Raw genomic sequence first — 13,152 nt, 5'->3', positions numbered from 1 at the left:
CAACTTCAGCCTCGACCTCTTGTGAACCTAAATATAAAATAACCTATATGTGTTGGTGCTTACTAGTTAGTACTACCGAATAACAGACTTAACATCTTACATTTAGGAAGCATTCATTGTTTGTTTAACAGTGAAAAGAAGCTCCTCGAAGTCATTCATCTTTGTTTTATGGGATGCCTCTTTTTTACCGACCAATCACGGGCTTTGTTGCATAGTTGCATGGCGAATAAAACCTCAGCGCCACGTCTGCGGTTGTTTGTTTCATTCGCAATTATGTCATATTGTTCACTGAAGCCTGGCGAACGTTGTCTCCGCAAGAAGTATGCTGATGCCTTTAGTCTACTTGTGGTTACCAACTCTGCTGGTGCTCCACCGTCCATTTACCTTGAATCACTCTATCAAATTGGTTCAAAGTCAGAGATTACAGCAGTCATAACCACTACCAAAACCTTACCAATTTTTTTTTAAATTTTTGCCGTGGACTGTGGCTGGGGAATAAACTGCATCTTGATTTATTTTGGGAGAGACCAGACAAGTCCAGATGAAGCCAGTATTACACAACAAAAAATAGGAGTACGGTGCTTCCTTACTGCCTTTTCCATCCTTAAATAAGGAGTCGACACTGCTAAAGCCTCCTCTGATAAGCATTCATTTTCAGCAACCATACCAACGTTTTGCATGGCGTCTCCCTGTCTTTGATCATGTAGTGCTATGAGACACGGAAAGATGGTTATTTTATATGACTTACTTTTTTAATGATTAATGACTTAGCATTGCTATTGCATAATTATAAGACAGTGTCTCATTATTCTTATAATTGTGAGAAATGTTACAACACTGACTTGGCAAAATCAGGCTGTTTGGAAGGTTTATTAGTATTTATCTCAAAATAAGATGAATGCAGATGAGATGACTTGATATTACTATGATTCAGTATCTCATAATTCTGACTTACAATTTCATTATCATGAGATCTCTTTATTATGACTTACCATTTTTTTGTGGTGGAGATGGACTTTCAAATACATAGTTACTAGTGCTAAGTTGAAGCAACATACAATTAGGCCAGCCACAATGTATAAGTTCTATTCTAAACCTTTTTAAAATATTAGAATATTGATGTTAGATTAAAATTATGTCAGTTTCTAGGACCAAATATTAGCAATGCTATGTTCAACAATTTACAATTAAGTGTCTAAACAATTAACTGTGTCTTAAATGCCTAGCAAATACATGTGGCAGCTACTTACTAGCTACTAGCTAGAAATTACTAGCTTTCAAATTGTGATATTAGATTAAACTGTATCTTTCTCTCTATTTTTAATGTTCTTTTTGTCTTCCACTCCCTCCATTTCTCTCATTTTCTTTGTGTATCTCTTGTCACTGTTTCTCTTACTTACTTTGTGCAGGGCTGTATTTAATTCAATGGGCTTTGGGTGTTTGGGGCCCAGGGGGCTCCACCAGGATTATCGCAAATGGAATATTCAATGTGATTAACCACAACAACAACAACTATGCTCTCGTCCATCTGTTCCTACAATTCTAATGCTAATTAACAAACTGGCTCGCCTGACTCCTTTCCTTCTACCGATCCAAGTAATTTCTTTGTCCTTTCTGCAGTTTCATGATCTTTTAACAAGCTGCATAAATTTGTTAATAATGCCTTATAAGTAGGCTAGATTGTCATTGTTTTTTCCTGCTGTTACACTGCATTCATAATTCTATCACGAAGCTAGACACATAAAACTAAACAAACATCTTAAAAAGGTATGTATAAGTTGTGTTCTTAGAATAAAAAATAAATTGATAGCCTACTCTTTTCATTATGTTTACTTTTTTGCAAATTAAATGGATAAACAAGGACTACTCAGAGCTTAAGCTGACAGCCTGATTGTAGGTAAGATAAAAAGACAAAAGGCATTTATCATACATTTCATTTTTAAAAATTATGTGTTTATAGCAGTCAGATGCTCAACATCATGCAGTTAGTGTGCTGCATAGTCCTCATGTAACCTATAAATGTTTAGAGCTGAGTATATTAACAAAAATATAAAGGGTACTCTTAACAAGCACATTGCTACCTTGCTAGAACTTCGTCTATATTTCACTTAATCATAACCAGAAAGGGCAGATTTACTAAGAGAGGCACCAATTATCAACACTTTGATCTGGTGGGGGTTCCAAAAATAGCCTGTTATCTTCTAAGAATGTCCTTGCAAATGAACACATGCAACTGTGATTAACATGTGATCTGTGCAATATAACCACGTTTCAGTCACATGCTTTTTAAAAGAAAGAATTTTAGTCATCTGTTTCAGGTTTAAAATGTGACTCATTAAGTCTAGGTAATGGTGTATTTTCTCAAGATTTTGATTAAGCAAGTCAAAATGATGACAAAATAAAAAAAAAAGATCAAGATAATTTCAACATAATTATGGAGAAAATAAATTATTTTGTCAGTAATATTTTTTACTTTCTTTTTTTGCGGCACATTCTTTTTCAGCTAGTGTGGAATGAGCTGAACTTGAGTTCTCTGCAGAGCACATTTAGAAACTGTGTGATTGTAAAATCCCTGTATAATTGAACTGAGAGCACTCAGGCCGTTTGAGAACTGTACCACTTTGAGAGTAACCTCTTTCTGCATGTGCACACATAAACCGCAGAAGCCACAGCATGCAGGAATAATGAAGTAAGGGGTAGCTTTAGTATCACTATATGCTTTTCACAATCATTTGAAAAAAGAAACCATCAAATCATTATTTAGGCAAAACTCAGCATCTCAAGCTCCTGCTGCTTTTTTAGTGCCAGCCTGCAACTAACATTCTGCTCCATCCCCTTATGTAACAGTAATGCGTCTGATCCAGCCAATCAAGGACTACTGAAGGAGTTAATTATTTGGAGCAGGTGTGGCAGATTGTGGTTAGAACTAGAATCTGCAGAAAGGCAGATCTCCAGGACCAAGTGTGAGTCTAGGTTTATCAGCAATTGCAAAGTTTCACCTGCATAGACAAAAAAGTTACAAAATGTAACTGACACACAATTTAAAGTGGAACAGAAAATTGTTGCGTAGTCGCTGTTGAACCAGTTAACTCTGCAGTCTGACATTGATTGAAAGTCCGACCTCTGCCAGAAAATAAAAGCTTAAAAAAGAAACTTTGCCATGCTTGCAGTCAATCTGCAGTTTCAGTTGATTATGGTCAGTCTTTACTATTAATATTACTATTACTCGATAAATCAGAGTAGGTCCTTCATTATAGTAATATCCTTCCAGTATTGTGCACTTTGAGAGGAAACTGCTCTAAATGAATTTGCAGTAAGGCAAAAACACAAAAGACTAGCAACTGACCCTTTGATTTTATTATGCTAAAGGCCTGTTGCACTTGAATGCCAAAATTGAGTATATGATAGTGTAAAACGTTAGTAAATCTCTCCTAAAACTCTTGAACATTCTGTTCCCGCCCCACTCACCTCAACATCTCTAACACCATCCTATCCCTATATGCCCCATTGCCATCCTTACACAATTCCCATGCACCCCAGCAGTGTCACATTATTGCAACATATGCCCATACTGTCCCTGTACAATTTTCTATACAATAAACCATTTCTAATTCAACTTGTTTTAATAATCACACTTAGAGCTATACAAGTATAAAGATATAACAGGACTCCGCAAATATAAATATTTGTCCATTTTTCAATGGGTGGGCTTTTTTAATTGTACACATGAAAGAGTCCAACTTGTTCTGGTAGCCCTACTACTACTAGTACTGATGCACAACCAAGGTTTGTTTGTTAATCAAATGTTCATTCAAATGATCTCATATTACCAATTAAACAGCAAATGAAACGACTCAGCTTAGAGCAAGCTGATGTTTTGTTCATTCTACTGTCTGTGTTCCACTGATGGTGAGGTTTACTGCACAACCAAATCCAAAATTCGTTTTTTGAATTATTTTTTTTTTGCCTTTTAAAATGAGTAGAAAACAACATCCAGTCTTCCAGGCTTTTAAGTGTTCCTCAGTCATGTCTAACCATTTTTGGAGCTTTACATTCACATATGTACCTTGGAATCGCTGACTAAAGAACTAGACCTTTAAGATAATGATGGACTGCTAAGCAGTTTGATAGCAATGATTGCTATGCAGTGATTGGGGGGGCTAAGAAAATAAGGTATAAGATCGGTCTGAGAATGAGATCAGTCTGTTAAAAAAATAATGCTGGGTTATGCATAGGGAATGAACTGAACTGGCCCATTCTTTACCACTCCTGCAGTGTCAGTAGACAATTCATTGCTGTTACCATAAAGTTGATCCCCAGTCCGGTTTCCACCCTAGGAAATAAGCAATATACCAGGGGATCAACGTGGAAACTGCTATCACCGTTCCTGTGCAGCTTCCAGCTGTGACAGAGTTGTTCACAATTGAGTCTTGTGTCTCTGAAGTACAAGTCTGAGTTGACTTTCGGGGTGTGAGTCCCAGTCTTGAGACTTTAAGGTGCGAGTCTAAATTGAATCTAGAGTCTCTGGGATGCAAGTCAGAGTTGAGTCGAGTTTTGAGGCTCTGAGGTGTGAGTTGGGGTTAAGTCTCGAGTCTCTGGAAAGCATTCAAAGTCAAGCCTTGAGTCGTTGAGTCTCTGAGGTGCAAGTCTGCGTCATGAGTCTCTGGGGTGCAAGTCTAAGTCAAGTCTTAAGTCTCTGGGGTGTGAGTCTAAGTCAAGTCTTCAGTCTCTGACGTGTGAGTCTGAGTCTCAAGTCTCTGGGATGCAAGTCTGAGTCTTGAGTCCCTGGGGTATTAGCCTGCGTTGCGAGTCTCTGGGGTGTTAGTCTGAGCTTTGAGTCTCTAGGGTGCAAGTCTGAGTTGAGTTGCGACTCAGTTAAGGGAAAGTCCAAATAGAATCGCCAGTCAGTTAAGTGTGAGTTCAAATTGAGTCGCGAGTCAGTTACGCATGTATCTACGCCAAGTTTGCACATCGCTCTCTCTCTCTTTCTCTCTCTCTCTCTCTCTCTCTTTTCCTCATTTTTTTGTGTCCCCCCCTCCCCCTGGCTTTCTCACTTACTTTGTGTATCTCTCTCTTGCTCTGTCTCTCCCGGTCTATTACTGTTCTCTGTCATATGTTCACCAACAAACTACAAACAGCTGTGTACAAAAAAATGCAGCAGTAGAGTAGAATGGCATGGCAGGTTAAAATGAGCCTCAATAAAGGAATGCATACAAAAATACACTTCCTCTTCATCATCAATAAGTACAATAATATATTAATATCATGTTCATATTTACCTGTACTGCTTGCGAGTGTCGTATCTGCCTGCGTTAGTCTCCCGGATCTTCGTCGCCAGAACTCGGACGATATTAACGAACAGGATAAAGTTGAGCTGAAAGGAAAACACAATGACAATTTTGACAACTTCTGCTCACATTTCTTGTCTATAAACAAACAAATACACTAACTGGCCACTTTATTAAGTACACCTCCTTGTTTCTACACTCATTTTATCAGCTCCACTTACTATATAGGCGGACTTTAGTTCATCTGTTTCTCTGCATACTTTGTTAGCCCCTTTTTACCCTGTTCTTCATTGGTCAGGACCCCCTTAGGATCACCACAGAGCAGGTATCATTTAGGTGGTGGATCATTCTCTGCACTGCAGTAACACTGATGTGGTGGTGGTGTGTTAGTGTGTGTTGCACTGGTATGAGTGGATCAGACACAGCAGTGCTGCTGGAGTTTTTAAACACCTCAGTGTCACTGCTGGACTGAGAACCATAAACATCCAGCCAGCAGCGTCCTGTGACCACTGGTGAAGGATGAGGGGTTGACCAACACAAACTGTGCAGCAACAGATGAGCTACTGTCTCTGACTTTACATCTACTAGGTGGACCAACAAGGCAAGAGTGTCTAATAGAGTGGACAATGAGTGGACACAGTGTTTAAAAACTCAGTGTTACTGCTGTGCTGAGAATGATCCACCACCCAAATAGTACCTGCTCTGTGGTGGCCCTGAGTGGGTCCTGACCATTGAAGAAAAGGATGAAGGGGGCTAATAAAAGTATGCAGAGAAACAGATGGGAGCTACTAGCTATTGTAAGATCTTTATCCTGCCAGTGTCATTGCAGTTCACACCTCCAGACTTTAAAAACCGCCATGTTACCTTACGGAATTCAGTGTCAGTCAACCATGACTTTATTACTTTTGTTTTGCTATACTATTCAAATGTAACTACTATGGCTGTTAAAATGGACACTTGCACACACTGGCTTTTGTTTTTACCAGTGATAACTGCAACTTCTAAGGCATTACACAGTGAAATCTTCACTGTTACCATAATGCTGACATACCACTGGTGACCGCAGCAAGGACAGTGGCGCCATTGTTTGTATACCATTAGATGATAAAGCATCCTGACAGATAAAATACAGCCATAATTTGCTGTGTGGTTCATGAGGGTAATAACAACAGCAACAGAAAACAAAATAGTATAAGCTTTAATAGAGTCTGCAGTCTGATGCTGTAAGAAGAAAGAGGCTGAAGAGCTGAGGCAGCAAAGGAGAAATGTTTGGAGAGTGAGAATAAAATGAAAACTTACAGCCATCTCTCTACACCAAAGTCTGCTCTCATCAGTCTGCTACTTTAAAGGATGACATTGAAGGATGAATTCTGTAGGTTTGCCTTTGTGCTGAAAATGGTTCACTGTTGACAACTGACACTGATGACTGACTTACGCAGCTTTAACTATTTACGTCTAGATGTCTTACGCTTCAGCTAGACAATGAATGCAGTAAACGGCAGAACATTAACAGGGCTCCCGTTAGCTTAAGCTCATGTTGAATAAACACAGATTAAACCTATCAAACAGAGATACTTCGCCATGACTCCCTTTCATGATCATGATATTTGATGGTGTTGCTGACGGTATAGACAGAATATTCCTGACATAGACCGAATAAATGATTCAAGTGATGTGTTAGAGATGTTATGATATGTTATCACGGGCAATAACACATCGTTGTAACCCCAAAGTAACGTATCAATCTGGTAAAGATCAACATCTCTGATTTTTCTTCCAAAAATCCAGTCACCTTGACTTGCTAATACTAGACAATTCAACAGTGGAGAACCTTGACTATTAATGCTAGTCCAGGGCAGAAATGTGAAAATGTTCAAAAAAGAAAACACATCTACAGTAATGCTACTTTCTGCTAGCACCCCTATGGAAATCTAGTAGTATGTTAATGATTTACATGAAAATAATTAAACATGGACATTTCAAGCCTGCAAAAGACATTCAATATTTTCTTTTTAAGCTTCAAACAGACACTAATATCTATTTTACCTTACATGTTGTAGATTTACAGTAACAAGCCCAGCTGCCACCAATGTATGCAATTTCTGACATCTGACTGTAATGCATTTGTCACTTGTATTTTCAGTCAGTTGTGTATCTAGGACATTTAGAGGGCCTACAGTGTTTTTCCTCACAAAACTGGTCCCACCCATTGGAAATCAAAACATTATTAGTTTCATTGTCACTTTCTAATTATTTTAGTGGTTAATCTGTGTTAGGCCTTCAGTTCAGCTCCTGAAGTCTTAACCAATAGAAGAGCTTGCTTGGCTCTATCCACATATAAACCACATAGAAAAAAATCATGGGGAAACAAGTATTATTTCCAACTAGAAGTTGGAAGTATTACTACAATGTATGTATGTAGAGCTTAAATACATCAAGTGTGATTCATCCAATAAAAACGAAAAGAAGTACAGATGTTTTTTTTTCATTTCATAGAAATTGTTAGGCTTTCTCTGAATGCCCCAATGGTCCTCAGTGACCTGGATGATTGAAAACCTTGACAGACATGAGTTGAGTATTCATAAACTATGAACTATTATGCTTTCAAATTTCTAATCGTTTTCACATTTATAAAACCTGACTGCTTTGATTTGCTACTGCTACACAAAACACAGTTCTGCTTTAACCACAGTTCAGTTTTTGTCCCTGAGCTTCTAATTCTCCTAAGAGTGGCAATGACCTATTTATAAGCCACAAAACCGGTTGAATACTACTCCACCGCTAGCGTCCATGTTTTTCTGCCCTAGGATATCCCCCATTTAGAATTTACTTCCAACCCAAAGCTAATTCACCTGAGCCAGTAATCAAGGCCTTCTAGACCGAATACTCCGAGCCAATTCAACCAGGCAAAGGCTGGGATTGAACTCTACAGGAAGGTACAGCTCCACAAGCAAAACACAAACCCCTTTTTAAAAAATATTTTCTAGTGAATTTAGCCAGGTGTGTAGAGCACAACCTGTGTGTACCCAACCTTAAGCGACCACTCATCATCAACGTGGATTAATTGGGTTGCTTTTATTTTCCTGACAAACCATAGGAGCAAGCATATTTACACGCTTTCACATAATTACAGTCTTCTCTCTGGCTCAGAGGGGAGGCAGACTCTCTCTCTCGGGCCTGTGTCCAATTCTGGCGGCGGTGTCGTGTTCCACAAAGCCAATAATTATGCGGATAATGTTCACGTTAGTGCACGCTTGCCCGCCATGCACAGATAAATATACCCCGTCCGCTCAATCAATCAGCCAGGCCTGCTCAATTATAGCGCAGCAGTCATAGCCAGAACAGAGTGCAGCCATGAATATGTCCTTTTATACACAACTGGATTCTGAACGCTTCTTTAAATGCATAACCAGTTCAGATTTGATTGCTGGAAAGTAAGAGAACTGCTGTTAATGTTAATATTGAGGTAACAGGATTAATGTTACTAAACTGAATATTTTGAATTTTTTTGATATTGTTTAAATTTCTGTACAAAAGTGTATTTACTAGGTATGTGCCTAGTGTCAGGACTAACAGTCTGACACCACTAGTGAAAAAGCCTCTAAGTTTTTAATTACAAATTATATTACCAGGATAACAATGTGAGTAATCAAGAGAATTTTTTAATTTTAACATGAATTTCAGAATTTCTTAGTTTTTGCCCCCCTTTTGCTTTAATGACAGTGTGCAGCATGCAAGCTGGCATGGACTCACTAACAGCAACAAAAGCCTCTGATGAGTAGATCAGACCCACCTGAAAGTCACCTGAACATGAACTTCAATGAAAGGAATAAGAATATAGACCTTTCTGTACAAAGACCTGAATGTGGTCAATGTCACAAATTTGCTTAGATTTGAATAGTGACCTGGAAATAGTACAGATTCATGAATATTTTCCTTCATTTAACTTGTCATAAATGTTGTCTATTTGCAGGATTAAATGAAAACAATCCTAGGCTTTCAAAGTGGTCTTAGAATTGTGGAAGCCGCTGCACATCAGAAACACATACAAGTTGTATATACATACATCCTGTTGAAAGGGACCACAGTAGGACCACCACTGACCAGATGACAGATCACTAGACAGAAGCTTGACGGTGAACTTTGTATAGAGACTATAAGCTTTGGGGCAGATTTATTAACATTTTGTGCCGTTATTCCTGTTTTGGTGTTAAAAAATCTGTCATAATTTACTATTTAGTGTCTGTTAAAGATGAAAGGGACAGTCGCTGCTCTTTTGCACTTTGGCCTCATTGCACATGCATTGAAAATACAGTAAATACTGACTGTGTTATTTAACACTTGTTTGTGGGTTCAGACCATGCCTTCAACATGGTGGTGGTAGCATGTGCGAAGACTGATTCAGGGAGGGAGGAGAGCTCTAAGAACTTGGGCTGGAGTTCTGGGCAGTTTTAGCCTGTAGCTAGAAGGTCAGATCCCCCCTGATAGCTGTAGTAGGACTGATGTAGGACTGAGGAACAGGGAGGAGATGGGGTGGCCCTTCATCATGGGAACGGAAAGTGAGGATATGAATTTATAGGGTGTTAAATTGGAAGAAGGAGGGGTTTCAGGCATGTTCCTCCCCCAAAACTTCAGTTATAACATAACTACACTGAAAAGCTTGTCTTATGGCACTACCGTAGCTGCTGTTGTTTTTGCTGAGACAGAGAAAAAAAGAGAGAGTTTAACATTTTGTGAACATCTAACATGGTTTTTTATTCTTAATTTAAAGAAACAAATAAAAACCCTAACCAAAATGTTTTGGTAAAACAGTGTTGTAAACCTCTGTCTCCTAATACTGTGGGTACATTTTACACTCGTCAAAATAATGATTTGATAGTTTTCTTTCCCAAACTACAGTGAAACTCAATGGCTCTGCAATTTCTGCATTTCTAAAGCTACTTATTTCTTCATTCATGTTACGGCTTCTGAAATGTCACAGCCATGGTTTGATGCACTGCACAGAACTAGCATGACAGCCAAAATCATACAGTTTCCAATTCGGCAGGAAGCACTGAGTTCAGCTCATCCCACCAGCTGAAAATTTACTTGTGCTCCAAAACACAAAGTCAAATAAATTACGGAGTCTTTTATGTATCAAACCAATATCTTAATCTTGAAATTAAAATCTTGAGAAGTTGTCATTTAAACCTAATGAGACAATCTGAACCAGAATCAGAAGACAACAAACAAACCATGTACTTCTATAATTTACATACAACACTAATGAATACACGTCTAATAGTGGTGCACTATTTTGCATACTATTCAGTGCTGCAGTATACAGGTGGAGACGCAGTCCATTTCTCCTACCTGGTGGAAATGAACTTCCATACAAAATACAAGTCAAACACATGGCTGTATTGTGCTGGTCATACGTTACACCTGTGTTCATTTGCATAGACGTTCTTAGTAGATAACCTGCTATATTAGCCACCCCTAAATGTTGGTAGACTGTTGGTAATTAGCACCTCTTTTAATAAATCTGCCCCATTATCTCATTCCATGCACAGCATGTGATAGTCATCATCCAGCCCTTCAACAGCCTCTGTTGAACAACTAAGGTAAGCTAAAAATATTGCGGGGTGAGACAGAGCCCTAGATCGAGAATGCTAAGAAGGTTATCTGTAATTTAAATGACACAACTTATTAGAACCCTAAATGAGTTGTAGAAGATATACTGTTTTTTTTTAGGAAGTCCAGTAAGAAGAGCATTACAATAATCAACTCTGCTTGTAATAAATGCATGAACACGTTTCTCTGCATCACTCTGAGACAGAAAAGTCTGAACTTAGCAATATTTCTCAAATGATAGAAAGTTACTTTAGTGACTGCGTTTACATGCGGGATAAAACAGAGCTCGGAGGTTTCACCTGGGTTTCATACTTCGGTTTGGTATATGAAGCAAAAGAACCCAGCATGTTAGTACCAGTAGTATCAGTATTTTAGATTTTTCTAATTTTACAGATGGGTTACATTCCTGGCAATCTAATTGTGTCACTCTCAGGCTGCATGTGTAATGCAATTTGATCTGTCCTGTTATTGCAGCCCTTAACAATGTATTTATCATAGACAATCATATAACGATAAGAGATTCATTCTGCAGCCTGAGAGTGAATGATTATTTTTCATTTTCATAGTACATGGAAAACGGATATGGTGGTTGTCTGCTGCTGCATGAATCTGAATAATCATTTAAATATGCTCCAATCTTACATTGTCAACTTATGACTAACTAGGGCATTCTTGTAAAAGGCATTTTCAATTTAAGTGCATCCAACTTGAATAATTAAGAGATAAATACAGTAAAAAAAAATCTTGTGCAGTAACTGAAAAGTCACACATCATTTCTACTTCAGAACTTTTCAAAACCACAAAAGGTTTCTTGGGCCCCCCGACTGGGCTGATGCAGCTTCATTAGCCTATTGGCCCTTTTTATGCTAGCAGTGACAAAAGAAGACTTCTGGATCGCCGCTTCTTATTTTCATGTGTGCAGTTTTAGGAAGCTTTTTTGGATGATGTCATAAAACTTTTCTCTGACATTCAGAGCACTTAATTCCTCTGACATTCAGTGAAAGAGCTCTACACGCTGGTCTCCTGGAGCCAGATTAGGTTTGATCACGGATGTGTTTACCTGCTTCAGTCAGTGGGGAAAAAAAGGGAAAATGATGCCTTGACAAATCTGTCGTTGGAACTTGGTCAAGACCTCAATTTCATTTTAAAATACAAACATCCGGCTACTGGCTTGCCTACGAGAACCTCAGGAGGTGTGAGTATTGCAAGCAGCCATGCATGAAGGCTTGTGGTGGGCATGCACCCTCCTAAAAAGGACCGTTTATTGTTGTTTATTGTTATCGTCAGAACTCGCTTGGAGATCACGTGACTGTCACACCATCATCCACAGCCAATCGTCATTCCCCTTCGCCAGAATACTAATCTTATACACCTGTTTTGTTTGTCATATGACTGACAGATAGATGGTAGACAGTATTTAAAGCCCAGGCTTTAGTTTAGTTATTTGTGAGGTACTGCTTCTTCCATTTGTGCTACCGAGTGTTTCTTCTTGTGTTCATTGCCTTCTTGTGTATCGGACTGTGTTTTTGGACTTTTGCCTTTGCCTTTTTGCCTTACCCTTTTTTGGATCTTGTTTACCTGTTTTTGTTATGTTTGTTCCTTTGTGTTTTTGGCTTGACATATGTTTATCTTCAAGCTTTTTTTTGGATACGGTTAACCAATTGCTTTTCCTTCTCACTTGAGCATCATAGACAGCATAATGGTACAGTAGTAACCCAGACGTTGTTATCCCATGGTGACCGCAGGGCCCTAAGCAGCTGCTTATGTCACTTATTAGGTAGAGCCAGCACTGCCAGCCACCAGAGTTTGTGTGGCTTTTAACACATGTGAGAGTGTCTATGTGCCAAAGGTCACGATATGTACAGGTATAGACATTTTATTTACTATCCAGACTAAGCAGTGAACCTACATGTGTCTTCTGCGTTTTTGTTTGTTTTTGTAATGTTGATTTTGGGAAATCCGTTTTCTTTGGGAGCTATTTTGCCTTACAACACCCTGCATGTATGTCCCTCCTGTATACGGACATCAGAAAATATATTTCAGGCCAACTTAAGAACTTATCTTAAACCAATGTCCAGGCCTCAGGCAGTGTATTTGTAACCATTTTTATATAATACCTTCCTGTGAGGTAGCTTTTAGCTTGGCTTGTAAACTTTCATGCTACTAGTTACAACAATATTTCCATGCAACTTGGTTACATGAAGCAATGCAAAAACAATCAAAATTGCATTTCATTTAATTAATTTCCAGT

At 38.6% G+C, this 13,152-nt stretch overlaps 1 protein-coding gene across 1 annotated transcript in view; it reads right to left on the bottom strand.

The window, feature by feature from the left end:
• Positions 1-13,152, bottom strand: part of pth2rb (parathyroid hormone 2 receptor b) — a 92,964-nt gene that overhangs the window by 19,808 nt on the left and 60,004 nt on the right. The window contains exon 10 of the mRNA XM_036561071.1: positions 5,280-5,374. Coding sequence (XP_036416964.1) covers positions 5,280-5,374 — 95 coding nt within the window. The remainder of the gene's footprint in view (positions 1-5,279; positions 5,375-13,152) is intronic.

Source organism: Colossoma macropomum, unplaced genomic scaffold (genome assembly GCF_904425465.1).
Source record: "Colossoma macropomum unplaced genomic scaffold, Colossoma_macropomum, whole genome shotgun sequence".
NCBI lineage: Eukaryota > Metazoa > Chordata > Actinopteri > Characiformes > Serrasalmidae > Colossoma > Colossoma macropomum.
The sequence above is the reverse complement of the archived record's forward strand: the minus strand, read 5'-3'. Positions and strand labels throughout refer to the sequence as shown.